Here is a 27,661-nt window from a genome sequence, read left to right as displayed (position 1 = left end):
ATAAACGACATTGGATAAATTTTGGTGTGCAAATATAATTCATATTCTGATAACATAATTATACGGAGTAGACAATATTTCCAAAAGCAACTCCTCACCTGAAAGCATTTATAGATCATATATACTTTTATTGAAACATCAAATAAATAGATTATTAATGCACTTTTAACAAGTATGCATTTTCATTAATAGTCACATCTAAAATTAGTCCATCTTAAATGAAAATAATTTAGATCAAAATGCACACACACTATAAAAGAAACTATTATTAGCTATAATATTAATAACTATGATAAAAAATCATAGTAAATAACTATTATTAATTACGATTAAATAAACTAAATGCAAAAAATTGCATTTTCTATCATGAAAAAAATAATTGCCACATCAAAGAATTAGGATAAACATTTGTTATGATTGTTAGCCATAAAAAATATTTTAACCATTCTTATATATTAAAATCACGATCAACAACCGTTGTGTAACCATACTAAATAATTATTTGTAAGAGATAGAGAAATGCGAATAAATTATGGTTGACGAGTTGCTGAATTTCAAATTTCAATGATATGCAATGAATGATAATTGATTGACATATATTACCGCAATCAGGGAAGGTAATAAGTATGTGATGATCGATGCATGTGTAATGTAGTCACATTGTTACAATTAATCTACCCATTACACATTTTTTGGTACTTTTGGTCTTCTGTTAAATTCAACGAAAAATGTGGAAAAAATATTATTTTATCTCATTTTGTGATGTTTTTTAAATTGTATTACAATGCATTCATTTTTTCTTCAAACTTCAGAAGATAATAGAAAAAAAATTGAGTAACAAATTTTCTAAATAATCTTAACAAAAAATTGTGTACAATAGAAAAATTATTGCTTAAATTGTGAATTGGTTGAAAGTTGTAGGTACATTCTGAAATGAAACGAATATAGAGAAGTAGGAAAGAATGGTGATATAGGAGGAGTATAATTAGGCATGATGGATATGATTAGTGAGGTAATTAGAGGAGCAGAAGGTAATTAAGTAGATGGAAACATGTCCTTGGTAGCCGCAATTAAAGGGATTGCAATAATTAGTGTTATCTTCTGCTCTCCAAGACAGTGATGTCTTACCTTAGTTCATTAACTCACCCCAAACTCAATCATCTTCTCTCATCATTCTATTCAACTTTACTGTAAGCTCCACCTCTCAATTTTAATTATGTTACTGCATTTGCTTTCTAAATTAATTATATAATGTAAAATTTGTTATTTTATGAATACGATGGTTATTAATTTATTACTATGAGTAATTGGTATTAATACGGGTTGAGGCTCAATTGGTATTTATTGTGTGAAATATTATTTATTTTGATTTTATATAAATTATAAAAAATTTTATCCTTCATACAAATTCTGACTTATCTTACTATTTGATATATGTGATTGAAGGTGTTGATGTGAATTTGAAGAACATGATTGCTATTATGATGTAGCTTTAGTAGGTTCCATTTGAATGATTTGATTTCTGATTTGTTTTTTTTCCAATAAAAAGAATTTTGTGAAATGGAAATGTGACTGCCTAAATTCCGATATTTGTATTTGGTAACGTTTGACTGAATCTAAGGGAATGAAAAATTCACTGATAAAATTGGGATTGACTGCTATGATTTTTATGATAATCGTGTTGTTATTCCCCTTTCATAAATAAAAAATAATAATATTAATTTGCGCTTGTTATGTCATGTGGGATTTCAAATATACTTATTTAAATATAATAATTTTATTTTTAATACACATTAAAATTTATTTTAATTTTCAAGAATATTAAAAAATTCAAACACTCTACTTAGTTTAAGCGCAAGACAATTTATTTCCATTTTTAATCATTTCAACTTTCGTTATTTTCTTATAATTTATTTTTACAAATTATTACAAACAGAATAGATAAAAAAAACACTTGAGAAATGTGTGGAAGCAGTAGTGGCATTATGTTTGCATGAATTGAGGTGTGTTGCCGCACACTCACACAAACACACACCATTTTTAAAATAACTTGTCATTTCTAATTTCATTAAGAAATTTGCATAAAATCAAAAATCCAAAAAGCTAATTCAAATGTCATTTGATTTTTGAATATTATTTTTCTTGTTTTTGTCCCAACATAGCCTTCAAACCTTAATATAAAAGCAAGCCCCCTGTCTTCCTCAACATTCCCCACTCTCTCTCTCTCTTCTACATCCTTTTCTCTTTCCTATTTGCCCCCCCCTTTGGGACCCTTCCTCCTTTTCTCCCTCTCTCTAAGAATTATTATATCTTCCTCAGGCAGCAACCTCGCTGCTCAGACCACTTCAACGCACACTCTTTGTAGAATGGCTGATAGTGTTGAAGGAGCTGGGTTCTGGTTGCCTTCCGAGTTCTTTGATGATTTTCTCATGGACAAAGAGAACTTCGACAAGACCAACGCCTCCGACTCCGACTCCGAGTTCTGCTTCCCTACCGACTTCCCATATGATTTTGAAACTAACAGCCATGAACGTCTTGAGGTATCCACTATTTCGCTTTATTTTTTGCCCTGCTCTTTTTTTTTTTTTTGTTGATTTTTCCTGCTGTTCCTAACAATTTTTCTTTCTTTTTTTTCTTGTAGAAGCGTTGGGTGATGTCGACTTCGCCTCAGTCGACGTTGGCCCATCTTGGGAGTTGGATGGGCGGGAGCGCCGGTGGGTCGAGCAACGGAAGCCCGAACGGCGTTCCTTCGCCTCCCACAACACCGTTAGGTTCTAAAAATGACGCGGTTGGGAATCTGATTTACCGCGCCGCCGGTCAAGTTGCGAAGCTCAAGCTGAACGGCGGTGGGGGTCCTGGGCCGACTAAACATAAGGGCCTTCTGGACTCTCCGAGAAGCGTCGAGCAACTATACGCCGCTACGAAAAATCCCAACCCTTGTGTTTTCCAGAGCATTTATGTAGGAACCCATTCTCCCAAAATCTTACCGACTTCATTTTTTGCATGTTTAAGGTGGATTAGCTGATTATTTAATTTTTCGAAATTTCGGGTGCAGTTACAGCAGCAGATGGTGAAGCAGCAGAAACAGGGGTGTGGAATGTGGTACAGTGAGCCACAAATGTATCAAGTGGGGAGTGGAAGAACAGCCGGGGGAGTGGGTGAAGATGCATGGCCCATCCAGCAAAACCCTACCCGTATACCCGGGACAGGTACGAGGGCCGTTTTGTATGGCGGATCTGGTGGCGGTGCGGCGGCGAAACGCGTATGCGCAGGGACAGGAGTGTTTTTGCCTCGGAGATATGGGAGTAATAATGAGTGTAACGCTTATTCTTCGGATTCTCGGAAGAAGCCAGGTATTTACAGTTCAGCGCCTCTCCATTTCCCCCCATTTTCTTGCACTGTTGTTTTGGAGTTATTTGATTTTAAGGATATACCGCTCGCCTTTATTTTGAATATTTTCCCACCTCTATGCTGAAAATTTTTGTCCTATTGTTTCTTTATTTGGTTAATTTGATGCTACAAGAAATACTAATTCAAGAAAATAATAGGGATTAAACCGGGTAATAAAATTGACCCATTTCTGTCTGTCCTGGAAATCTCTGCAACGTAGGGACCCTTACTGTGAAATGGGCCCTTTATTTGACCATTTGTTTTCTTTTCATTTCTAGGTTTTTGAGCTATACTCCGTTTCTCCTTTTGTAATAAATAATTCACATATATGCAAATACGCTTTCAATATCTTCTTTACTAGTCAAGAAAGAAAGTAGCAAATCTTGGCTTGCTTTACAAAATCTTGTCACGGGATTATACAGCGATTTTGTTCATATTCCAAAAGGCGCATATCGTTTAATCTCTACAAATTTGTTATGATTCACATGTTATTCTGATTTGTCCTAGGTTTGATTTATCAAACTGTGACTTTGTGTGTCACAGGTTATTCAGTTCCTTTTGCCCCAGACAGAAATGTTCATTCCCTCAACAACAACTTTGATGATATGAATGGTTTTGCTCAATCCCAACCACATCGTCACTCCACCAAGGTCAACCGAGGATTCGTCCCCGAATACGGTACTCAATAGTTTATACATACAATCCATGTTTCAAACTCAAACACCATTGTTGCTGACATTCCTAAACTAATATAATTAGATCTGTTGTTGGCTCGGCGGAACGCGATGGTGCTGCAACATCGGCGGAGTCTACTACTTGCGGGAGGCACGTCTCCAATGAACCGTGGGGTGTACCTTCCTCAGGAGTGGACTTACTGATTCAGACCCAAGTGATGGTAGAAAGAAACCTACTAGGTAGAAAACTAAGTTGGTAAATGGCAGAAGAGAAGATGATGATTTTTGATTTTCTTGTGGTTTTCATAAGTCATATTTGATGAAGTCTGTAGTTAGAGGGGGACAATAAAAATGTTGGTTAAGGATGGAGACTGATGACATTTTGTGACAAGGGTTGTTTTGCAATAGTAAGAAGAAGAAGAATAGAGGAATATGTCATAGAAAAGCAAGCAGTAGTAGTAGTAGTTGGGGTGAGGGGTTTTTGGTTGTAATATTTTCAATGAATAAGTGGATTGCATCTTCTTCTTAGGTGGGGTTTGGCATGTTAGAAAATGTTGCAAGTGACATCTACTGTGTTAGGTTTTGTGTGGGTTATTTTGGTCATTTTGTACGTTGCGGGAAATGGAGAGAAATCCACAGCCCCCCCTCTTGTAATGGTAGTAGTGTATTATTCAATTGCTAAAGTATAAATGTAATAAGAAGGGGTAGTTTTGTCATTAATGTACATAGTTGTGTATTTATTATCAGTTATGGTTATTTTTCTCAATTATTTGGTTTTGGTCTTTATGTTGATGGGCTGGTTGTTCCAACTTTTATTATGGATTCTCACATTTTTATGTATGTGCAGTGCAATAACCAATAATATTGGGTATGTATGTATTTATCAGGCTGAGGCTGGCATTGCTGTTTTCACGTTTTATGTTGGTGAAGTTGGCAGTGTGGTAATTAATATTTAGAGTTGTTTCTCATTAATTGCGAAATTTACTCACTTTTTTTTAAATATTACACTAACACCCTCACGGGGTGTAGTCGTAATTTTGCTAGATAAGAGGTGTCTGTATAATTCAATATAACTTCAAGGGGTGTAAATATAATTTACCTTGGGATGAAGTATATTAATTTTGGGTTTATTATGGGGTGTTTGTATAAACTTTTATTATTGAATAGAAATTACAATAATTTTAATGAGTGTATTTATAATTTTAAAAATTTCAAAGTATTAACGTAATTAGGCATCATTTTGGGGGCCCTAAATGTTATGCAAAAAAGATTGAATTAGTACTGAAATGGGTTTTATTTATTCTTTATTTTATGAGAATTTATGAGAGGAATAATGATTTATAGCTCCGTAAATAAAACTTCAATATTAATTAAGAGATTGTTTGTTTGAGTATAAATAAATATAATTAAAGTTGTGTGAAAGCAGAAGGCAAATAGCTTCAGCGCGAAGCAGACTGAGATTGGGACGTGGGAATGGGTGCTCTGACGTACGACGTAGTATTGATATTGATTGACAGCTCCACCTCCATTTTCACCTTTTTCTTTTGAGATTATTACACGACATTAACGGATTTGAAAAATTATATTTAACATTTTTAAAATTTACTTGCTTTCATCTAATAAATTAATTTTTTATTAATTAAAATTTATAAAATTAATATTAATAAAGAAATTAAATAAAAATTGATATATACTTAATTGACTTATTACTGATTTATTATAGGTCAATCATTATTTTTTAAACTAAACTACCCTTGTAATGATTAAGATATATCTCGTCATATATATTAACTCGTGAAAATATATAAGGGTAATTTAATCATAGAAAATTTATTTGACATGCAATAATTCAGTAATAAATCAATTAGAGGTAAATACAAATTTTCGTTCGAATTTTTTATTAATATTAATAAATTTAGTAAATTTTTATTAATGGAGGGACTAATTTGTTAGATAAAAGTAAATTTCAGGGATACTAGATGTAATATCTCAAACAATAGGGTGATTATGTGTAATTACACTAAATCTTAAGGGAAGAAAGTGTTATTATTCCTTTCTGTTTAATTTTTAAAGAGTCATAATTTATTATAAATAATAAAAAAAAATTTATTACGTAAGCGTCAAAATGTCAAATATTAGTAATTAGAATTAATTATAATAAGAGCATATACTAAAAGAGAAATAATGGCTATATCTTTTATAATGGCTAAATTTAATTTATGCTTGTTGTAAATACCAAACTGAAAAAGAATTATGAGGCGTAACTTAATTGGTGATATTGAGGTCTTATGGCCATAAGATCATAGGCTTGAATCCCATCAACATCTAAAATGTTATTCTACTTTTATTCTATGAGTCATTTTCTTTTGATAGTAAGTGTCGTTATATTTTAATAGTAATTATTAATTATATATACAATTATTTGATATTAATGATTAGTATATGACTATTATAGTTGTTAGATACAAATTTGATATTCATAATTTGTAATTGATTTAATCATGATAGTTCACTGCTAAAAAAAATAATAATGAAAATAAAAACATTTCATGTTTGGTATATATCTGAAGGGTTAATTAATTTTTTATTAATAAAAAACAAATAAATTATATTAATATTAAGATTCATGATTTGAATTTAGCAGCATGAGTAAGTAGATTTGAAAAATCATAAATTGTTAAAAAAATTAATACAAATTATTGGTTAGTACAATCTTCACATAGCCAAAAGAAAAAAAGAAAAATCATATGAGCTTGGAATTTGAAAGAAAAAAATATTAGGATATGGTATTATATATAATAAGGGGTGGAGATAGGAGAGGAGACTGAGTCAACCTAAACAACAGTGAAAAGTGGTAGTAGTACCAAATCACAACTACCAAAAATGTCCGCCACTCCCACACTCACTTCCCTTCCATATCTGACAAAAAAGCCTTCTTTCACACACCACCCGCCAAAACTCAACCCACACACTTTTTCTGATATTTTCATGTGAGATTTCAATTTAGGTTGCATTTTCTTTTTTTTGATAAAGTAACTAATTTGACGGTAAAAGTACATTTTTCAATAAGAGGGATTTGTAATTTTGATCGCCTACTTTATGAGATAATATTTTTGATTTATAAGATTAAAAAACATTACAGATGTGGCCCCATGCACTAATCTTATGGGACTAAATTTTGGGATCACAGTTGCAACGGTGTTTAATTTCGTAGAGCAAAGAATATTAATCTGTAAAATATAAGACCAAAAGTGCAACTCCATTTGATCAATGGGAGTAAAAGTATAATTTTGTTTAATTTGATGTATCTAATGTGAATTCTAAAAGTATCTCAACAGTTGTAGTAATTGTAGCAACACCAATTTGATGTGTTAAATATAAAATTTAGAAAAATATGTGAGTTGTGATAGTATGTCTGCATTATATTGAGGCACGCATTGGGTATGCCCCATCCACTACTATCAGGGAATGTAGGTTGATATGATTGTGAATTGTAGGGGATGGAATTTTGGGAAATAGAGTCCTTCAAACAAGCGCCTTATATTTCTTTATTAATTTTGTTAAATTGTTACATTAAAATAATATTTTTTCCATTTTACATAAAAAAAGATTTATTTTCTTCTTCCTTAACACATTTTTTAAGACTGATGTTTACGTAAATTTACAGCATGTGGCCTTTTTTCATATGTTTGATATATAGGTTAAGGGTTATTTCACTATTTGAGTGATAGTTTAGTAATTGTATTTTAGCCTAAAAATTAACCCTTTATTTATAAAAAATTGAATATATTGTAATTGTAGAAATGGAAAGAATGAAGGAGAGAGAGAAATAGAAGGCGAAGACGAGCGTCTGCGATCCAAGGCAATGTGTTGGTGTTGTGGGAGAGAGTGGGGTATTCCTTGTTACTACAACCTCACTTTGTCTTTTTAAAAGATATATATGTCCACTTTAGCAGCATGGAAATGAACATGGATCCCCTCATCCTTAATCTACTTTGCAAGATATTTTAATTACATTAATAGATTCTGTTTTACTGTCTTTTTTATTTCTAGGAATACTCTACACATTTTCTAGGAATATATTATACCACCTCTTCTCGAGTCCTTTATTTGAACAATTGTGGTATTGTGTATTTCATCACTCAATAAAAGAGCAACGAGTTGAGCTGATTATGACTTTGAAACTCCTCTTTTTTTCCTGATAACATTAAGGTTGTAAAAAATTATCAAATTTCATTTTTTTTTGGGTTCCTAAACTAAATTCCTAATAATATTTCCTTCTCCATTGATAAAAAATGTTTTATAAATAAAATATTAAAATAAATTAGAGTGAGTAGTAGCCCAATTTGAAATATCGATGGCCTTCAAAGAAATTGTGGTTTCGGTCCATTGGGCTTTACATTCTTTTCAAAACATTGGTGTCAGAAGGTTTTTGTTTTTCAGTGGTATGACTGTAGGAAAATGGCAAAAATATATTTATAGGTAAAAATACTACAGGTGCCCTTAAATTTTACTATAATGATAAATACCATTAATTATTTAAAAAATTATAAATATCACTCTAATATTTATAAGTAATATAAATTTTAAAAAAATTCATCGTAATTTATCCTATATTTATTTATGGTGGGAGGGGACATGGGGATAATTTAAATAATGTGGTGGACAAAAAGAAGCTGCTGGAAAATGACAAGAAGCGTCTGGAAAACCTCTACATTCCATTGCTTCATAAATGATAAATAAAATACATTAACATCTCTTAAACTTAGATTACGATACATAAATATTTATATCTATATATACATATATATTAATAAATTTATAGCTACATTTATTGAAATTATGATTAGTTACAATTATATTTTCTCTTTAAAGATAAAAATATCTTTCAAGGACTATAGTTGTAATTTTATAAAAGACATAAAATATTTATATAATTGGACCTAAGATTAAAAATTATCAATGCAATTTATCTTAAATTATAAACGTAAAACAAGGGGTGCAAACACTGGTAAAAATTTAATATTCAAGTTAAATTATAATTGTATATTTATTTGATTTGAAGTTGATAATTGTAGCTAGTTAAATTATATTAAGAGTAGATGATGAATTATAGGGACTAGTTACGGGCAAAAGCGTCCATGAAAATAAAAAAGTGCTCTGTCATTAGAGGTTTTCCTCTGCCATTATCTAATAATCATCAATGATCCCAAAAGAGCGTGGCTGCATATGATTGGTTAAGCTAGTGAAGGCTGGACTTCTCCGGATACTTCTTCTTTCTGCCAAACTTGTCTCGTGTTTTCTTTCCTCAAACTTCAAATCCGCCTATAAATACAGTTTGTACCTCCTCCTCCCATCACCAAGAAACCAAAAACACAGCCTCTACTTCCATTGCATTTCCAGAAGAAAATGTCGCTGATCCCAAGTGTTTTCGGCCGACGAAGCAGCGTTTTCGACCCACTCTCCATGGATCTCTGGGACCCTTTCCGTGACTGGCCTGTCAGTTCCTCCGACGAGACCTCGCAGTTGGCGGCCACCAGGATTGACTGGAAGGAGACGCCGGAGGCCCACGTGTTCAAGGCGGATGTTCCAGGGCTGAAGAAGGAGGAGGTGAAGGTGGAGGTGGAGGAAGGGAATGTCCTCCAGATAAGCGGCGAACGCACCCGTGAGAAAGAGGAGAAGAACGACACATGGCACCGTGTGGAGAGGAGCTCCGGGAAGTTCCTGCGCCGATTCAGGCTGCCGGAGAACGCGAAGATGGATCAGATCAAAGCCAGCATGGAGAATGGTGTGCTGACTGTCACAGTTCCAAAGGAGGAAGTGAAGAAGCCTGAGGTAAAGGCCATTCAGATTTCAGGCTAAGAAGTAACATTCTCAATGTATAATAATCAACATGAGTATGTGTGTGCGACTGTTTTTCATTTACGATTATGGGATTTGTACCGAGTTGGATATGTAATGTTGAGAATGTAAGAATGGAATAAAGTGTGGAATTTTATGTATTCTAAATTGTATGATCTCAGCATTTGCTTTCTTGAATAAATACAAACTCCCTACTCAGAAATTAAACGTCTATATATGAATTGAATATGTGCATAGTTGGAAAATTAAAAACAGAGAAATTGGACATTTGAGTATTCAAATGTTGGAACTCTTAATTTGAACTCTAATGAAGGTTGTGCAGTGCAGAATGTACCTGGGATTTGGAAAAATGTATAACAAATTATGAGTGCAGAGATTTCATAAGAAATTGAAGTCATGTAACATGTTTGAGATATGATACCTTAACAAACAAGGCAGCTTGTTTTAGATATATGTTGATGATTGGTTGTTGAGACCAGTGAAGTTAATCGTTAATTCTATAATTACAATCAGATCCAGCCTTAAAAGAATTAAGTGTTAATTTCTCAATTTTTACTTTCGAAACTTACTAAAAAGGACACTTGAAGCATTTTGGGGTGTTTCTACTTCTTTTGGTTTTTCGTAACAAATTCAACTTTATTTTTTATTTTCAAAATTTCACATTTAAAGTTAATACTATAATTTTCAAATAATTTAGCACTAATAAAATGTATGTTTTCACATAATTAATATTTTAGAAATTTTATATTATATTGGCTACATTATCTAATATTATCCATATATCATAAAAAATATAAATTAAATTGCTATGATTAATTAATAGAAAGTATATTTTTTGAGAAATCATGCAAGTTTTTTTAATAAGTTTAGAGGGTAATGAGGGTGTGGAATGCATTTGGTATGGGCTGCAATAATACAATGCCCATATTCCCATTGTCTTTGCCACCGCTCCAACTGGAAAAGTTATAGCTTAAACCAAAGCCCATCCAGAAGATACATACCATCAATGATGTCCGGATATAATTGAGTTTTTTTTTTTTTTTTTAAATAAATATTAGTTTGATCGATAATATTAAATAAGCAATACTTAATTAATACTTATCATTACAGTAGGAAAGGTGAAATTCAAACCCATAACATGTAAGATCATTAACCTCAATTTTCTAGACCTCATTAATAAAAATAATTGAGATTTTATGAATAAATTTAATATCATGAATTCGAATTCTTATCATACATATAAGTGTTTGTTTTATTTTATAATTTTTAATTATATTAATATAATAATCTGAATTAGGGTGTTTTTTATTTGTTCAATTTATTAGTATAATTATATAATTTATTGACTCTATAAATTAAAAAGGGGGAAAAAAAAAAAAAAGTACAGATGCTTGGGGAAGGAACGAGGTTTATCTAGAAGATGATGAGGGGAGCTGAAAGCGTGATTCATAGAATATACAAGAAAACGCGAGAATCATCTTGTAGCTCATATAAATAAAGCGTGCTCTTTCAACCAAATTCCACAACAAAGATTTGATCATACAAGTAACAAGCCTGCCCACAAGAATCCTTTACAACACACTCTTCATCAATCAAGCCAACCTATTCTCTCTCTGTTCTTGCACTGCAAAATATTAGCACAATGTCTCTGATTCCAAGCTTCTTTGGCAACCGCCGGAGCAACGTCTTCGATCCATTCTCGTTGGATATCTGGGATCCCTTCGAGGGCTTCCCTTTCTCCACCGCCGCTCGAGAAACCACTGCCATCGCCAACGCCCGCATCGACTGGAAAGAGACGCCGGAATCCCATGTGTTCAAGGTGGATGTTCCTGGGTTGAAGAAAGAGGAAGTGAAGGTGGAGGTTGAGGATGGGAGAATTCTGCAGATAAGCGGGGAAAGAAGCAAAGAGCAGGAGGAGAAGAATGAGAAATGGCACCGGGTGGAGAGGAGCGGCGGGAAGTTCCTCCGCCGGTTCAGGCTGCCGGAGAATGCCAAGTTAGATCAGGTAAAGGCGGGAATGGAGAATGGGGTGCTGACAGTGACGGTGCCAAAGGAGGAGGTGAAGAAGGCAGAGGTGAAGGCCATTGACATCTCTGGTTGAGCAATCAAGATATATGAGCATGATCGTGTTGAATAATAATGTAATTGTTGTGGTGTGGTGTTTGCATGTCAGGAATTCGTGTATCTCAGATTGAATGAGGTGTGGGTTTATATGTTAATAAATAAATAAAAGATTGTGGTTTTAGGCTCTGTTTTCAATCATTATGAATGAGAGACGATGACAAAGAAAGATATATAAACGTTCCATGAAATTCTCAACTTTAATTAATTAGCCTAATCCAAATATAGTAATTTGGTTAAACACATCTTGGGTATATGGAGGACTGTAATTATAGTATCTTTGTGCCAAACAAATTTAATTATTTATTTATCTTTCTGTTATATCAATTCTGCAACACACCTACTAATAACAAGATGGAGGAGCCAGTTGGATTTTTATTTCACTTACTGTTGCATTTTTAATTTTAATTATCATATACAAAAAATATATTTAAGAAAAAAATTTATATATTTTAAATAGAATAAAAAATATAAGATAAATTGAAATAAAAAATTCCGTTAGAGTAATGCGAGACCTAAAATTGCATCTTTAATTCCATACATAGTTATTTTTTGTCCAATAAATTTATGAGAGTTTGAATTTTTTTAATTGAAATATATTGATCCCACGTGGTTGTACAATATCTGTTTGTTTTTTTTTTTTTTTGGCTTTCTCTGCATTTAAAAATTAACTAAAATAATCGCATGGTAGTTAAATTTAGGATAAACTATAACATGTTTTTTTTAAAAAAATTTGATAATAATAATAAATAATCTCTTTTTATTTAAAAAATTATTAATGCCTTCCTGATTTTAACCACATTCTAACAATTAACTAAATCCGTTAGATGTTCCCATTGAGTATGAATTACAATTTTATTTATTTTAAAAAAATTAATTTTTTATGGAATTTTTTTTCATTCACCTAGTCTGTTCTATTATTTTTTAAAAATACAATTAAAATTTTTGGAGCTACATCCAAAAATTACATAAATATTTTTTCAAACAACGCATATATTGATAGCTATGCTAAACTTAAGGAAAAATAATTGTAGTTTACCATTAAATCATCTAAATATATTTATACGATAGTTAATATGATTCTGTTTTGCAAAATGGTCAACATACACAAACCATCTCAGAGTTGGAGTAAATATACTGATTTCCTTATTCCTAATTTTGACAATTTGCTATATATTCTAGCTTTGGATAAAGTTATTAATAAAATTCAATTTTGTCATTGGAGATTTTATTACTAAAAATAAGGAGTATTTTACTGATCACTTACTAATTTTTAGTTTGAACAATAATATTTCATCTTATGTGGAAGAAAGATAGTAATCAACAAAATATAATAAAACCGATATAACGATTTTCTATTCTTAATTTTAAATTTATTTCCCCTAATTCTTTTTAAGTTTAAAAAAGATTTTGGTCTGTATTTTAATATGATTATATATGAAAATGTAAATGTGTAAGTATTTATTAAATTTTGACAAAGTTTTGGATTGAAGAAGATGAATATCAAAGTTGACCAGCAAGTAATAATAAGAAGGATATAGAGGCATGCGGAAAGAACGAGTTTTATCTAGAAGATACTGTGCGTGGCTGAAACTGAAAGCACGATTCTTAGAATACACATGAATGTGCGCGAATCATCCGCCCGCAGGTATAAATAAGCGTGCTCCTTCATACAGGTTCTACAACAAAGATTCCGACAAGCCTTTGCAGAAGAAAGATCAACAAACAAAACCGTTCCTCTGTTCTTGCACAAATTTAAGACAATGTCTCTGATTCCAAGCTTCTTTGGTGGCAACCGCCGGAGCAACGTCTTCGATCCCTTTTCATTGGATATCTGGGATCCCTTTGAGGGCTTCCCTTTCTCCACCGCCGTCGCCAATCTCCCCTCCTCCACTCGAGAAACCACCGCCATTGCCAACGCTCGCATCGACTGGAAAGAGACGCCGGAGGCCCATGTGTTCAAGGTGGATGTTCCTGGATTGAAGAAAGAGGAAGTTAAGGTGGAGGTTGAGGATGGCACAATTCTGCAGATAAGCGGGGAGAGAAGCAAAGAGCAGGAGGAGAAGAACGACAAGTGGCACCGCGTGGAGAGGAGCAGCGGCAAATTCCTCCGCCGCTTCAGGCTGCCGGAGAATGCGAAGTTGGATCAGGTAAAGGCGGCGATGGAGAATGGGGTGTTGACAGTCACGGTGCCAAAGGAGGAGGTGAAGAAGCCAGAGGTGAAGGCCATTGACATTTCTGCTTAATTCCTAGGCTTGCATATCTGTATGGCAGTTGTGTATGTTTGATGACTTATACTGTATTCCCAATTCTATGCATATATTTGGGAAAATTGTGTTTTTGAGCTGTAAAAAATGATGTATCTGTGCAGTGAGATTGTAAAGTTTGAGTATCAATAAATAAAAGTGAAGAGTATTCAGAAATTAGATACAAAAGTGGTAGATATTAGCTTCTTGAAGCACAAGTTTTGAGTAGAGGTTGATAGGGAAAACGTTCACCAATTACTTCTCCACAACCAAAAAGCTGAAAAGAAATTACAAACTATTCTGAGATGTTGCAACCGCTCCTTAATCTTTTTAGGCACAGGTTTTTATCTCCACAACGAATACAAAGATCATCCAAAGTACATGATCTAATCATTTGAGTTAACCCAAGTTGTATTTGATGTACATTGGCTACATCAATCAATCGACTAGAGCAAGCTCATGACACCGTCGACTTTAGAAACTCAATCAATCGGTTCAAATTCAAGTAAGAAGTTCCCCCTTCAGAGATCGCCTTCCTCGCCAACATCGCCATATTATGAGCCCTCTTCGAGAATTCATCCCTCCTCACATCCATCGCTTCCTTCACCATCTTCTCGACTGTGATCCTATCACAAGTATCTTTCATGTCCAATCCAACCTTCCACACCTCACTCACAAACCTACTATTCGTCATCTGATCTGCAAAATAAGGCCAACAAAGCATTGGCAGGCCTATTGCTATACTTTCTATGGTTGAATTCCATCCACTGTGAGTAAAAAATGCACCGATTGCTGGATGGGCCAAAACTTCCTGTTGCGGCACCCATCCCACCATCCACCCTCTTGACTTGGTACCTTCCTCTAGCTCCACTGGAATCTCATTCCCGTTCCCGCTGATGGAATCAGGCCTCATTACCCACAAGAATTTGTGCCCGCTATTCACCAGCCCATACCAGAACTCCAACAGTTCATCCCTCGTTAATGTTGTAATACTTCCAAAGCTCACATAAATCACAGAGCAGGTAGGTTGAGAGTCCAGCCAGGCAATGCAACTACGGTCTTCCTCCCAAAGACTGCTCGAATAATTGTGCGATGATTCCATTCCCTCTGACTCCAGTCGGTCTTTCAGAAGAGCATGGATGGGGCCGATGGAATACAGGTTGGGAATGTGTTTACGGATTTGATCAAGAATTGGCGCTTCCAGATCTTCAAATGTATTGAGTATGAGTCCACAGGCCTCAACAGTTCTTTTAGTATCTGTTTTCATGGTCTTGAATGTAGGATCATCACCGTTTGCTACTCCGAAAGATCTTGGAATGTCTCGTCGCCGGAGAACCTTCTCCATTCCGGGCACGCTTGTTACCATCATGTCCATTTCTTTCTTTTTCCAATATGTCAGTTTGTCTTCATTCTTCCCTGAATCGAGTAAAGCAAACAATTAGGGTGCTATTCCTGAGATTTAGTGTAGTAACAGACTAAATCTAGCTCTTATGTTCATCACAGAAATTTATTGACATCAACGTAAGAACTGTATAAAATTCAAGCTTGCCCTAAAAATACATAAACTTCCTTAAAGATTTCGTTTAAATACAAGTGAAACCCCTACAATTTCTATATAAGCATATGCCTGCCTTACATTTGTTGTAAGTTTATTACACAATGTGCCATCATCATCACTGTCTTGATGAAATGATACATTTCAAACCTTGATGCAAGTCAAATTTACGCTATTTAATGTCATAATTCACAATTTTTAATAAAATATATTCACTTTATACTAATTTTTTTTCAAATTTTTATACTTTTTAACTCGTGATAAGAATTTGAAATTATATTCTATAACGTTAAGAAGTGCATTTTGAGAGTTATTTCAATTAAAATAATTAGTATTTGTATTGAATATGTATATCACTTATATTATAGTTTCTATAACAGCATAGTTATTTTATTTTAATAATCCTATGAACAATTAACCTTTTCAACATTTAATCGATCCTTGGTAGCAATTGAATCTTCGGTAAGAGGTTTGCCATGGTAAAGATTACCTTTTAAAGGGACCTCGCCGGCGTCGATAATCTCTTGAATACAGAAGTGCGGCCAGAAGGAACACGCGCCGATCGTCCTGAAGTAGATGTAAGGAATCCCCATTTCTTCTACCACCGAAATAATAAAGCTCAACAACCCGTCAATGATCAGGCAGCTCACGCCCCTCCTAGCGCCTCCATCACTCAGCCCATCAGTCGACTCCATCAAGCGGCGGAACTGTGATCCACCGAGTTCTTTGAGGCTGAACGCCAAATCCATGAGGCGCTCGCCCGCTCGGGGGTGATCGGCAGGGAGGCCATCGGAGAAGGTGGCCACCCGGAATCCGCTGTGGCGGGAGAACAGGGAGCGGAGGCTGGCGTGGCGGAGGAGGCGGTTGTGGGCGTAATTGGAGAGGAGAATGGTGACGTGGAGGCCGGAGAGACAGAGGAGCTCCGCCAGGTTGAGCATGGAGTTGACGTGGCCTTGCAGTGGTAGCGGAAAAATGAGAATGTGCGGCGGCAACTCCGTGTCAGTTTCTGGATGGCTCATCTCCACAGGTAGATTAATGTTTGAGTTGGATAATTTGATTGTTTTGAGCACAGTAGGGGAGGGCGAGGGTGAGGGTGAGGGTGAGGGTGGGAGTGATCAACAGAGTTGGGACTTGGGAGAGGGATGCTTAATTATTAGAAAAATGAGAGGTTGCAAATCCACCCCAACAATAGCTGGCTCCCTTCACTATGTTATTTAATTCCTCACATTTTTTGATATGAAGTAGCAAATCCGAATAAGTCACATAATTAAAGGATCAGAAGTGATATTGACCAAATGACTTGTTATTGCTAATAATGACTCACTTTAATCTTTTAAATTTATTCATAATTAGCTGCCACTGCTAACTACTCATCAATAAATAAGTATGCATTTTTAAATATTGAAAAACGGTTTTGAATGGGAGGCTTTTTTATTTTCTTGTTTAATTATTTGTAATTAATAGTCGAATACAGATAGTTATATGCAAACAGTATTTTTGTTTTCGTGAAATGAGAAAACTTGACTGAAGACAAGTTTGATGGTCTGTACTCAAGAATGTGACCAAGAAGAAGTAGTACAACAACGGTTCACACCAACAGTTCCTAACGTATACATAAAAATGAATTGCTACAAACACGCTTTTATAAAATAAAAGCAACACTAAACAACAACTACGTCCACCTCTTCCTTCTTGTGTTCTTGCCCTGCTCCTTCTGCACCTCCACAACTCTACCTTTCACCTACTTCATTTCATCATTCTGGCTTCTATAATTTTCTATGAAATTTTTCTAAACAATTATTTAATTTTATCAAAATATTATATATATATATATATATATATAAATTAAAACAATAAGTGTGATGCGATTTTATTTTGTATTAAAAATTGCAATTTGAAAGATAAATTATAAAAATTAGTTCGATTTGAGTGGTTTAAAATCTTACCCCTAATAATTATTCAAATATTTGGGGTAGATTCTATAATATGATTATCCTATGAGTGGGTAACGTAATTATTTATTATTAGTTTTTGATAAAATTTTGGTTTGAAGAAGACCGAGATGAAAGTTGACTAGCAAGTAATAACGTCAATAAGGAAGGATAGAGAGAACGAGTTTTACTTTTATGTACAAGATATTGTCGGCGGCTAAACTGAAAGCGCGATTATTAGAATATACATGAAACTGCGAGAATCATCTGCCCACACGTATAAATAAGCGTGCTCCTTCATACAGGTTCTACAACAAAGATTTCAACAAGCCTTTGCAGAAGAAAGATCAAACAAACAAAGCTGTTCGCCGTTCTTGCGCAAATTTAAGGCAATGTCTCTGATTCCAAGCTTCTTTAGTGGCGACCGCCGGAGCAACGTCTTCGACCCCTTTTCATTGGATATCTGGAATCCCTTTGAGGGCTTCCCTTTCACCACCGCCGTCGCCAACGCTCGCATAGACTGGAAAGAGACGCCGGAGGCCCATGTGTTCAAGGTGGATGTTCCTGGATTGAAGAAAGAGGAAGTTAAGGTGGAGGTTGAGGATGGCACAATTCTACAGATAAGCGGGGAGAGAAGCAAAGAGCACGAGGAGAAGAATGAGAAATGGCACCGCGTGGAGAGGAGCAGCGGCAAATTCCTCCACCGCTTCAGGCTGCCGGAGAATGCCAAGTTGGATCAGGTAAAGGCGGCAATGGAGAATGGGGTGCTGACAGTCACGGTGCCAAAGGAGGAGGTGAAGAAGCCAGAGGTGAAGGCCATTGACATCTCTGCTTAATTCCCAGGCTTGCACATCTGTGTGTCAGTTGTGTACGTTTGATGACGGTACTGTATTCCCAATTGTATGCATATATTTGGGGAAACTGTGTTTTTTAGTCGTAAAAGTGATGTATTTGTGCAGTGAGATTGTAAAGTTTGAGTATCAATAAAGAAACAGCATATTAGTGTTAAAAAAAAGTGAAGAGTATTCAGATATTAGATACAAAGGTGGTAGATATTGGGTGATTTTAGCTTCTTGAAGCACAAGTTTTGAGTAGAGGTTGATATTCCAAACCATTCTAAGATGCTGCAACCACTCGTTAAATCTTTTAGGCACAGTTTATATCTCTACAAGGAATACTATCTACAAGAACTAAGATCATAAAAAGTACATATTCTAATCACCTGAGTTAGCCCAAGTTGTCATTTGAAGTACATTGGCCACATCGAGCAAATGACGAGAGCAAGCTCATGACACCGTCGACTTCAAAAACTCAACCAATCGATTCAAATTCAAGTAAGAAGATCCCCCTTCAGAGATCGCCTTCCCCGACAACACTGCCATACTATGAGCCCTCTCCAAGAATTCATCCCTCCTAACATCCATCACATCCTTCACCATCTTCTCGACTATGATCCTATCACAAGTATCTTTCATGTCCAATCCAATTTTCCACACCTTACTCACAAACCTACTGTTCGTTGTCTGATCAGCAAAATAAGCCCAACAAATCATTGGCAGGCCTATTGCTATACTTTCTAGGGTCGAATTCCATCCACTGTGAGTGAAAAATGCACCGATTGCTGGATGGGCTAAAACTTCTTGTTGCGGTACCCATCCCACCATGCACCCTCTTGACTTGGTACCTTCCTCTAGCTCCACTGGAATCTCATTCCAGTTCTCGCTGTTGTTTCCGACGATAGAATCAGGCCTTATCACCCACAAGAATCTGTGCCCACTATTCACCAGCCCATACCAGAACTCTAACAATTCATCCCTCGTTAATATTGTAATACTTCCGAAGCTCACATATATCACAGAGCAGGTTGGTTGAGAGTCCAACCAGGCAATGCAGCTACGGTCTTCCTCCCAAAAACTGCTTGAATGATTGTGCGATGATTCCATTCCTTTCGACTCCAGCTGGGCTTTAAGAAGCGCATGGAGGGGGCCAATGGAATACAGGTTGGGAATGTGTTTACGGATTTCATCAAGAATTGGCCCTTCCAGATCTTCAAATGTATTGAGTATGAGTCCACAGGCCTCAACAGTTTTTTTAGTATCTGTTTTCATGGTCTTGAATGTAGGATCATCAGCATTTGCTACTCCGAAAAATCTTGGAATGTCGCGTCGCCGGAGAAACCTCTCCATTCCCGGCACGCTTGTTACCATCATGTCCATTTCTTTCTTTTTCCAGTATGTCAATTTGTCTTCATTCTTCCCTGAATCGAGTAAAGCAAACAATTAGGGTGCTATTCCTGAAATTTACTGTAGTCAGACTAAATCTACCTCTTATGTTCATCACAGAAATTTATTGACATCAACATAAGAATTGTACAAGATTCAAGTTTGCCCTAAAAATACATAAACTTCCTTAAAGATTTTGTTTAAATACAAGTAAAACCCCTAAAAATGATACGTTTCAAACCTTGCTACAATTCAAGTTTACGCTATTTAATCATAATATAACAATATTTTCTTTCAAATTTTTACACTTTTTAACTTGTGATGAGAATTTAAAATTATATTCTGTTAGTGTTAAAGTGGCATTTTAAAATTATTTCAATTAAAACAATTAGTATTTAGTATATCACTCTTTATCTTTTCCTTTTCGGAAAAAAGAAAAACCAATGAGCATATTAATTTATATTTATAACCCTATGAGCAATCAATCCTTTCACTAAACAGATAATCAAATTAATGGATCATCCATAGCAACTGAATCTTCGGAAAGAGGTGCCATGGTAAAGATTACCTCTCAAAGGGACCTCGCCGGCGTCCATAATCTCTTGAATACAGAAATACGGCCAGAAGGCACACGCGCTGATCGTTCTGAAGTAGATGTAAGGAATCCCCATTTCTTCAACCACCGAAATAGCAAAGCTCAACACCCCGTCCATGATTAAGCAGCTCACGCGCCTCATAGCGCCGCCCTCACTCAGCCCATCAGTCGACTCCATCAGGCGGCGGAACTGTGACCCACCAATTTGTTTGAGGCTCAACGCCATATCCACGATTCGCTCTCCCACTCGGGGGTGATCGGGAGGGAGGCCGTCGGAGATGGTGGCCACCCGGAATCCGCTGTGGCGGGAGAACCGGGACCGGAGGGTGGCGTGGCGGAGGAGGCGGTTGTGGGTGTAGTCGGAGAGGAGAATGGTGACGTGGAGGCCGGAGAGGCAGAGGAGCTCCGCCAGGTTGAGCATGGAGTTGACGTGGCCTTGTAGTGGAACAGGAAAAATGAGAATGTGGGGCGGCAACTCCATGGCGGTTTCCCGGTCGCTCATCTCCACAGTTAGATTGATGGTTTGTGTCATTGTGTTGTATAATTTTCCATTGATCGATTGTTTATCCGCGCGCATGTTTTGATTTTTCCAACAGGATGTCCTTATCCTCTTTTTATCAACTTTTTACTCTTCATAAATCAACTCTTTTAAATTAGCTTATTATTCTCTATTTCTTTTTCGGTATTTTCTTATTTCTCTCATTCATTTGTTAATAACTTTTTATCATTTTTTTGTTCAGTTAACAAAATTAATTATGTACACATGTTTGTATTTGTCACTGCCTAATCCATAAACTACTCTGCTCATGCATTGTGTTCAGAATTGTACTTCTGATGCCAAAAGTTTTATAATTGACTTACTATTCAAAAAATTAAGGTCCAATTATGTGAAAATTAGCACAAGTTACAATATATATTTGTTCCCATCAAACACTCTAACAAGAATTTACATATACACAATAAGTATATATATATATATATATCAAAATTACGTCATTAATTTCACCTAAAAAAATTTATATGATGTATATATAAAATCGATGTCACAATTATTGCAATAAAAGATACAATTTAACTTGTCCCTACTTTTGTGTAATTTTGGATGGGCCAAGTAGCTCAAGATATGCCAATTGCTAAAGGGACGAAAAATTATTATTAAAATCATATTTATTTAAATTAATTTATTACTCATGCATTTGTCACATGATTAACTATTTTCTTTGACTTGTGTATCAATTATACAATAAATATATTTATTCATCATAAATTTAGTTTTGATTTGATTAAATTTGATTCGAATCAGTTTGGATTTATCTCTTTGTATTTTTTAAAATACAATAATTTACCCCTATATGATTTTTAAAATGAAGCAATTTACCTCCATATATAAGGAGTTAAATTGCTTTATTTTAAAAAGTATAGGGGGATAATTGCTATATTTTTTTCATAAAAGAATGATGTGCTTATTTTTAATATTATAGGACGTAAATTGCTATTCATCCTATTATTTTATATACATGTGTACATCAAATGAAGTAACATAAAATAAAATTTATAACAGAAAATTCAATGCAAATTTGAATTGAAGTTTGCCCTCTGTGGAGATTCTTATGCTTCCTGACCCTGCTTAAAGAAGGATATAGAAGCTTGCAGAAAGAAGTGAGTTTTATCTAGAAGATTCCGATGGTGACTGAAAGCGTGATTTTTGGAATATACATGAAAGTGCGAGAATCGTTTGCTAGCCCATATAAATAAGCCTGCTCCTTCAACCAAATTCTACAAGAAAGATTCGAACAAGCCTTGGCATAAGAAAGTTTTACGACTCACTCTTCATCAATCACACTAAGCCGTCCGCTGTTCTTGCCCAAAAGTAACAAAATGTCTCTGATTCCAAGCTTCTTTGGCAACCGCCGGAGCAACGTCTTCGATCCATTCTCGCTGGATGCTTGGGATCCCTTTGAGGGCTTCCCTTTCTCCACAGCCGTCGCCAATCTCCCACCCTCCGCTCGAGAAACCAGGGCCATCGCCAACGCCCGCATCGACTGGAAAGAGACGCCGGAAACCCATGTGTTCAAGGTGGACGTTCCTGGGTTGAAGAAAGAGGAAGTTAAAGTGGAGGTTGAGGATGGGAGAATTCTGCAGATAAGTGGGGAGAGAAGCAAAGAGCAGGAGGAGAAGAATGAGAAATGGCACCGGGTGGAGAGGAGCAGCGGGAAGTTCCTCCGCCGCTTCAGGCTGCCGGAGAATGCCAAGTTGGATCAGGTGAAGGCGGCAATGGAGAATGGGGTGCTGACAGTCACGGTGCCAAAGGAGGAGGTGAAGAAGCCAGAGGTGAAGGCCATTGACATTTCTGCTTAATTCTGTACTGCAGTTGTGTGGATTTTAAGCTTGAAGCCGTTGCTCTGATTCACGTATGCAAATAGTTGTGAAAATTGTGTAATTGAGTTGTAAAAATGTTGTATTTGTGCAATAAAATTATGGATTTTGAGTTTTGAACAAAGAAACAGAGTACATGTTTCCCTCAAACATTTTAATGTTTGGTTTTGATTTTGGCTCATATTTGAGATTGATCAAAATATAGAATATATTCGATTTGTTTGATTTTTAAGTTTTAGATATATTTTTGATTATTTTAAAGTAATTTTAATTATTTTTTGTTCAAAAAGTACAATTAATTAAAAAATAATATTTATTTTAATTAATTCACAATTAAATAAATTATATATATTTATATATAAATACATATAAAAAGAGACATAATTTGACAATGAATAGTAATTTTTGTCTGGTAACTGCCCAATATTAAATATATCATACTTATTTTATATTATCTCAAAAAATAATTTAAACATACACACTATCTTTAACTTATTTTTATTTATCTTTGTTTTTCTCTCTCTATCTCCACAAAACACCCCAAAACAAGTTAAAAACAAAATCAAACATCATGTTTGTATTTCATCTAATGGACTGTGTTTAATAATGTCGGTTGTGTAATTTCATCGATCTAAAACAAAATATTTTAAACAGACCTTGCTGCTCTAGAAAAAAATATGTGATATTAATTATTATAATGACTTATTTAACACATTTTATATATCATATCAATTATCATAATTACACTTTTATTTTACATTTAATACATATTCAATTTGAAATTTCATCTCAACCAAGTTCATTTGGAGAAAAATTACCTGTAATCTCAGAGTAGTTTCAGGTTCAACTATGTTTTCTTTTTGTGAGAGTGTATCAAATTAATTAAAAGTTTATCAAGTTCATTTGGTGCAACATAAACCTATGGGCAGTTCACATGTTCCTCAATTATTGGTAAACATCCAAATGCAAACATTGGACACATCCATCAAATTACTAAACCAAGCTCAAGACACTGTCGACTTCAAAAACTCAATCAATCCATTCAAATTCAAGTAAGATGACCCCCCTTCAGAGATCGCCTTCCTTGCCAAAGTCGCCATACTATCAGCCCTCTCCAAGAATTCTTCCCTCCTCACCTCCATCACTTCCTTCACCATCTTCTCCACTATGATTCTATCACAGGTATCTTTCATGTCCAACCCAACCTTCCACACCTCACTTACGAACCTACTATTTGTTATCTGATCCGCAAAGTAAGCCCAACACAGCATTGGCAGGCCTAATGTAATACTTTCCAGGGTCGAATTCCATCCACTGTGCGTGAAAAACGCACCGATTGCTGGATGGGCTAGAACTTGCTGCTGCGGCACCCATCCCACCATGTACCCTCTTGACTTGGTACCTTCCTCTAGCTCCACTGGAATCTCATTCCCATTCCCGTTATCGTTTCCAATGATGGAATCAGGCCTTATTACCCACAAGAATCTGTGCCCGCTATTAACCAGCCCGTACCAGAATTCCAACAGTTCATCCCTTGTCAATATTGTAACACTTCCAAAGCTCACATATATCACAGAGCTGGCAGGCTGAGAGTCAAGCCAGGCAATGCAGTTTTGGTCTTCCTCCCAAAAACTGCTCGAACGATTGCGCGATGATTCCATTCCTTCAGACTCCAGCCCGGCTTTCAAAAGTGCATGGAGGGGGCCGATGGAATATAGGTTGGGAATGTGTTTGCGGATTTCATCAAGAATTGGCCCTTCCAGATCTTCAAATGTATTGAGTATGAGTCCGCTGGCATCGATAGTTCTTCTAGTCTCTGTTTTCATGGTCTGTAGTCCAGGGTGATTAATGTCTTCTACTTGGCAAAATCTTGGAATGTCGCGTCGCCGGAGAACCCTCTCCATGCCCGGCACGCTTGTTACCATCAGGTCCATTTCTTTCTTTTTCCAATATGTTAATTTGTCCTCATTCTTCCCTGCAATCAAATAAAGCAACAATCAGGGTGCTGCCCAAATTACTGTTGTGACGCAGTTGTACAAGCCTAACCAACATTTATTGATTGTGGTATCTATCAAAAGGTTCGATCTACTTGCATCTAAGTGCATATTCCTGACATATGATGTTGTAACAACTAAATTTAGTTGCTCGGTTCATCATAGAAATTATTGGATATCAACATAAAAATTGACTGAAAACTCAAGCTTACACTTGAGTCACTGATCCAAAGGCTGGATAATTATATAAACTTCCTTGAAGATGTGGCTTAAATACAGGTAAAACCAACCCTTACAATTTCTAAAAATGTGCATGCCTTTCCTTATAATTGTTATCTTATTTATAATTCCAACAGTATATATACCATCAACATTATTGGTGTATGGCTTAATAGCGTATGTTTTTTTTTAATAAGATATGGTATTAATTGTACAATTCATTAGAAGTGGACCTCACATGCATGTGTGCTGAACGTAGAGGATGGTACCAATTGTGCAACATCCAAACCAAAAAGGGAATTGTCTTGTTGTTCTACTTTCATGATCATATTGATTATTAATCCTTTCATTCATTACATACTCACACGTTAAGTTGGCCGAATGTAAATTACAATAAGTACCATAAATTTATGCTATAATTATTTTTATTCTATAAATGATTTAATTCGAACAATACTGATTCGACAAGAATTCTCCTAATCACACTAATTGATCATTCATAGCAATTGAATCTCAGAAGTGCGGTGCCATAATCAATATTACCTTTCAAAGGGACTTCGCCGGCATCGATAATCTCTTGAAGACAGAAATACGGCCAGAAGGAACACGCGCTGATTGTCCTGAAGTATATGTAAGGAATTCCCATTTCTTCAACCACTGGAATCGCAAATCTGAACACCCCGTCCACGATCAGGCAGCTCACCCGCCTCCTAGCGCCACCATCACTCAGCCCATCAGTCGACTCCATCAAGTGGCGGAACTGTTGCCCACCGACTTCTTTGAGGCTCAACACAATATCCACGATGCGCTCTCCCACTCGGGGGTGATCCGCAGGGAGGCCATCGGAGATGGTGACCACCCGGAAGCCACTGTGGCGGGAGAACCGGGACTGGAGGCTGGCGTGGCGGAGGAGGCGGTTGTGGGTGTAGTCGGAGAGGAGAATGGTGACGTGGAGGCCGGAGAGGCAGAGGAGCTCCGCCAGGTTGAGCATGGAGTTCACGTGGCCTTGCAGCGGTACAGGGAAAATGAGAACGTGCGGCGGAGACACGGCGGTGCTTTCTTGGCGGCTCATCCCCACAGGTAGATTGATGTTTGAGTTCGATTGTCTGATTGTTCTGAGGAGCCCCTAAACTTTGACAAGCTTTTTGGCACATGCGACTCTGTTTCGGTTTGTTTGTATTTTCATGAAACTTCACAAGAATAAGTAGCTCAAGACGTACCAATGACCAATCGCTAAGGGGACAATCAAGCCGACAATAAATTTTTAATTAGGGTTAATTTCACGTTGTCAGTCTTTGAAAACGTAAATTATATGTTCTTTTTAAAAAGTTTTAAAATCACTGTCACACAAAAAGTTCATCATTTACACTTAATTTTTTTTGTTAAATTTTGAATGAAAAATACTGGTATCAATATAAATATATAAATTTAATTTATCCTTTATTCAATATTCTCCTGCTCATGTAAAGCAAAGATTTGGGAGCCTGTACATCCAACCACGAAATAGAGCTTCTATCTTGCTTAACAAACTGCTTGAGCTAGCCGGAAACCATTTGTGAAATGGGCCGATGGAAAACGTTGGGATTCTATCGCTTTCCTGAAGTTTGAATAGTTCAGGCTCTTCAAGTTCTTTGAAGGTGTTGAAAATAAGCCTTTGTTCTCTCACGTGAAGGATTTGAGCCAGCTGAATCATGGGGTTTATGTGCCTTTGTAGTGGCACTGGAAACAGTACCAATCCACGTCGTTTATTCTGGTTCAAGATGGTTTTTTCCTGGATCATCCATGACTTTTAGCTGCCAAACCTTCCACATTGATGTGAGCTCTTGGAAAGATCAGTTATCGCTGTAGTATATTGATTTGAGCTCTTGAAAAGATCAGTCTGTTATCGCTGTAGTATCTTTATCTGTTCAGCGAGTCATTCCACTGTACTGTTATTGGATAATAACTAAATCAATGGATAATTACATTACGTGAGAAAACTCTAATTCATAGGCTTTAGTTGAATTTGACCAATTATATTGTAAGTATAATTAATTTGTCGTGTGCTTATTTTGCAGTTTAGCAAAAATTAAATGTATACTTATCGACTATTGTCAATGTGTGAACTATCAAGAAGATCAACTTGTAACCGTAGGATGGTTAACGATTATCTATTGAGCGATAGCTCCTCCACTGCCCTGTGGCTGGATAACGATTGAGCCGAGCATTTGTGCCACCATGCAGTTGGCGATACCAAAACATTGCGACAGAGTCATGTCCAAGATCTAATACAAGTCTTAGGTATATCATCAATCACAAAATCTTTCAAAAAATTTGGACATTAATCAAAGTATTCTATTATATTCGATAATATAGAATATATCATCAAATTTTTTTAATATTCCAATACACCAAACACTTTGAATTATGATCCAAACAAAGTTGAATCTGCAAATAAATGTTGTGAGGATGAAACAGTTTTGCTACATTTACTGTC

The 27,661-nt window shown here is 35.7% G+C and overlaps 9 protein-coding genes across 9 annotated transcripts; 6 read left to right on the top strand and 3 right to left on the bottom strand.

Moving 5' to 3' along the window:
* On the top strand, nucleotides 2,208-4,830 carry LOC105167112. Its single transcript, XM_011086687.2, has 5 exons — nucleotides 2,208-2,540; nucleotides 2,642-2,959; nucleotides 3,056-3,353; nucleotides 3,934-4,068; nucleotides 4,150-4,830. The coding sequence occupies exons 1-5, from the start codon at nucleotides 2,367-2,369 to the stop codon at nucleotides 4,266-4,268; spliced, it is 1,044 nt and encodes a 347-aa protein (XP_011084989.1). The 5' UTR covers nucleotides 2,208-2,366; the 3' UTR covers nucleotides 4,269-4,830.
* LOC105167111 (17.3 kDa class I heat shock protein-like) lies at nucleotides 9,407-10,086 on the top strand. The gene has a single exon (XM_011086686.2). It carries the CDS (start codon nucleotides 9,474-9,476, stop codon nucleotides 9,924-9,926), a length of 453 nt encoding a protein of 150 aa, XP_011084988.1. The 5' UTR covers nucleotides 9,407-9,473; the 3' UTR covers nucleotides 9,927-10,086.
* Nucleotides 11,445-12,226, top strand: LOC105167110 (18.2 kDa class I heat shock protein-like). The gene has a single exon (XM_011086685.2). It carries the CDS (start codon nucleotides 11,569-11,571, stop codon nucleotides 12,025-12,027), a length of 459 nt encoding a protein of 152 aa, XP_011084987.1. The 5' UTR covers nucleotides 11,445-11,568; the 3' UTR covers nucleotides 12,028-12,226.
* LOC105167109 (17.3 kDa class I heat shock protein-like) lies at nucleotides 13,718-14,470 on the top strand. The gene has a single exon (XM_011086684.2). It carries the CDS (start codon nucleotides 13,811-13,813, stop codon nucleotides 14,291-14,293), a length of 483 nt encoding a protein of 160 aa, XP_011084986.1. The 5' UTR covers nucleotides 13,718-13,810; the 3' UTR covers nucleotides 14,294-14,470.
* LOC105167108 (7-deoxyloganetic acid glucosyltransferase-like) lies at nucleotides 14,590-17,059 on the bottom strand. The gene is made up of 2 exons (XM_011086683.2): nucleotides 16,339-17,059; nucleotides 14,590-15,709 (listed from the first exon to the last, which is right to left on the bottom strand). The coding sequence occupies exons 1-2, from the start codon at nucleotides 16,865-16,867 to the stop codon at nucleotides 14,751-14,753; spliced, it is 1,488 nt and encodes a 495-aa protein (XP_011084985.1). The 5' UTR covers nucleotides 16,868-17,059; the 3' UTR covers nucleotides 14,590-14,750.
* LOC105167107 (18.2 kDa class I heat shock protein) lies at nucleotides 17,944-19,074 on the top strand. The gene has a single exon (XM_011086682.2). It carries the CDS (start codon nucleotides 18,172-18,174, stop codon nucleotides 18,613-18,615), a length of 444 nt encoding a protein of 147 aa, XP_011084984.1. The 5' UTR covers nucleotides 17,944-18,171; the 3' UTR covers nucleotides 18,616-19,074.
* On the bottom strand, nucleotides 18,833-21,207 carry LOC105167106 (7-deoxyloganetic acid glucosyltransferase-like). The gene is made up of 2 exons (XM_011086681.2): nucleotides 20,570-21,207; nucleotides 18,833-20,036 (listed from the first exon to the last, which is right to left on the bottom strand). The coding sequence occupies exons 1-2, from the start codon at nucleotides 21,171-21,173 to the stop codon at nucleotides 19,066-19,068; spliced, it is 1,575 nt and encodes a 524-aa protein (XP_011084983.1). The 5' UTR covers nucleotides 21,174-21,207; the 3' UTR covers nucleotides 18,833-19,065.
* On the top strand, nucleotides 22,359-23,100 carry LOC105167100 (17.3 kDa class I heat shock protein-like). Its single transcript, XM_011086675.2, has one exon. It carries the CDS (start codon nucleotides 22,475-22,477, stop codon nucleotides 22,952-22,954), a length of 480 nt encoding a protein of 159 aa, XP_011084977.1. The 5' UTR covers nucleotides 22,359-22,474; the 3' UTR covers nucleotides 22,955-23,100.
* LOC105167101 (7-deoxyloganetic acid glucosyltransferase-like) lies at nucleotides 23,851-26,394 on the bottom strand. Its single transcript, XM_011086676.2, has 2 exons — nucleotides 25,729-26,394; nucleotides 23,851-24,947 (listed from the first exon to the last, which is right to left on the bottom strand). Exons 1-2 carry the CDS (start codon nucleotides 26,255-26,257, stop codon nucleotides 23,977-23,979), a joined length of 1,500 nt encoding a protein of 499 aa, XP_011084978.1. The 5' UTR covers nucleotides 26,258-26,394; the 3' UTR covers nucleotides 23,851-23,976.

The sequence above is a fragment of the Sesamum indicum genome, linkage group LG7, assembly GCF_000512975.1.
Source record: "Sesamum indicum cultivar Zhongzhi No. 13 linkage group LG7, S_indicum_v1.0, whole genome shotgun sequence".
Lineage (NCBI taxonomy): Eukaryota > Viridiplantae > Streptophyta > Magnoliopsida > Lamiales > Pedaliaceae > Sesamum > Sesamum indicum.
This window is presented reverse-complemented; position numbering and strand designations above follow the sequence as displayed.

Coding starts and splice junctions, on each gene's coding strand:
- LOC105167106 (XM_011086681.2), bottom strand. CDS start 21,173: ATGCGCGCGGATAAACAATCGATCAATGGAAAATTATACAACACAATG. Junction 20,037..20,569: donor CGGCGAGGTCCCTTTGAGAG/GTAATCTTTACC, acceptor TACTCGATTCAG/GGAAGAATGAAGACAAATTG.
- LOC105167101 (XM_011086676.2), bottom strand. CDS start 26,257: ATGAGCCGCCAAGAAAGCACCGCCGTGTCTCCGCCGCACGTTCTCATT. Junction 24,948..25,728: donor CGGCGAAGTCCCTTTGAAAG/GTAATATTGATT, acceptor ATTTGATTGCAG/GGAAGAATGAGGACAAATTA.
- LOC105167110 (XM_011086685.2), top strand. CDS start 11,569: ATGTCTCTGATTCCAAGCTTCTTTGGCAACCGCCGGAGCAACGTCTTC.
- LOC105167109 (XM_011086684.2), top strand. CDS start 13,811: ATGTCTCTGATTCCAAGCTTCTTTGGTGGCAACCGCCGGAGCAACGTC.
- LOC105167111 (XM_011086686.2), top strand. CDS start 9,474: ATGTCGCTGATCCCAAGTGTTTTCGGCCGACGAAGCAGCGTTTTCGAC.
- LOC105167100 (XM_011086675.2), top strand. CDS start 22,475: ATGTCTCTGATTCCAAGCTTCTTTGGCAACCGCCGGAGCAACGTCTTC.
- LOC105167108 (XM_011086683.2), bottom strand. CDS start 16,867: ATGAGCCATCCAGAAACTGACACGGAGTTGCCGCCGCACATTCTCATT. Junction 15,710..16,338: donor CGGCGAGGTCCCTTTAAAAG/GTAATCTTTACC, acceptor TACTCGATTCAG/GGAAGAATGAAGACAAACTG.
- LOC105167107 (XM_011086682.2), top strand. CDS start 18,172: ATGTCTCTGATTCCAAGCTTCTTTAGTGGCGACCGCCGGAGCAACGTC.
- LOC105167112 (XM_011086687.2), top strand. CDS start 2,367: ATGGCTGATAGTGTTGAAGGAGCTGGGTTCTGGTTGCCTTCCGAGTTC. Junction 2,960..3,055: donor GTGTTTTCCAGAGCATTTAT/GTAGGAACCCAT, acceptor TTTCGGGTGCAG/TTACAGCAGCAGATGGTGAA. Junction 3,354..3,933: donor GGATTCTCGGAAGAAGCCAG/GTATTTACAGTT, acceptor TGTGTGTCACAG/GTTATTCAGTTCCTTTTGCC.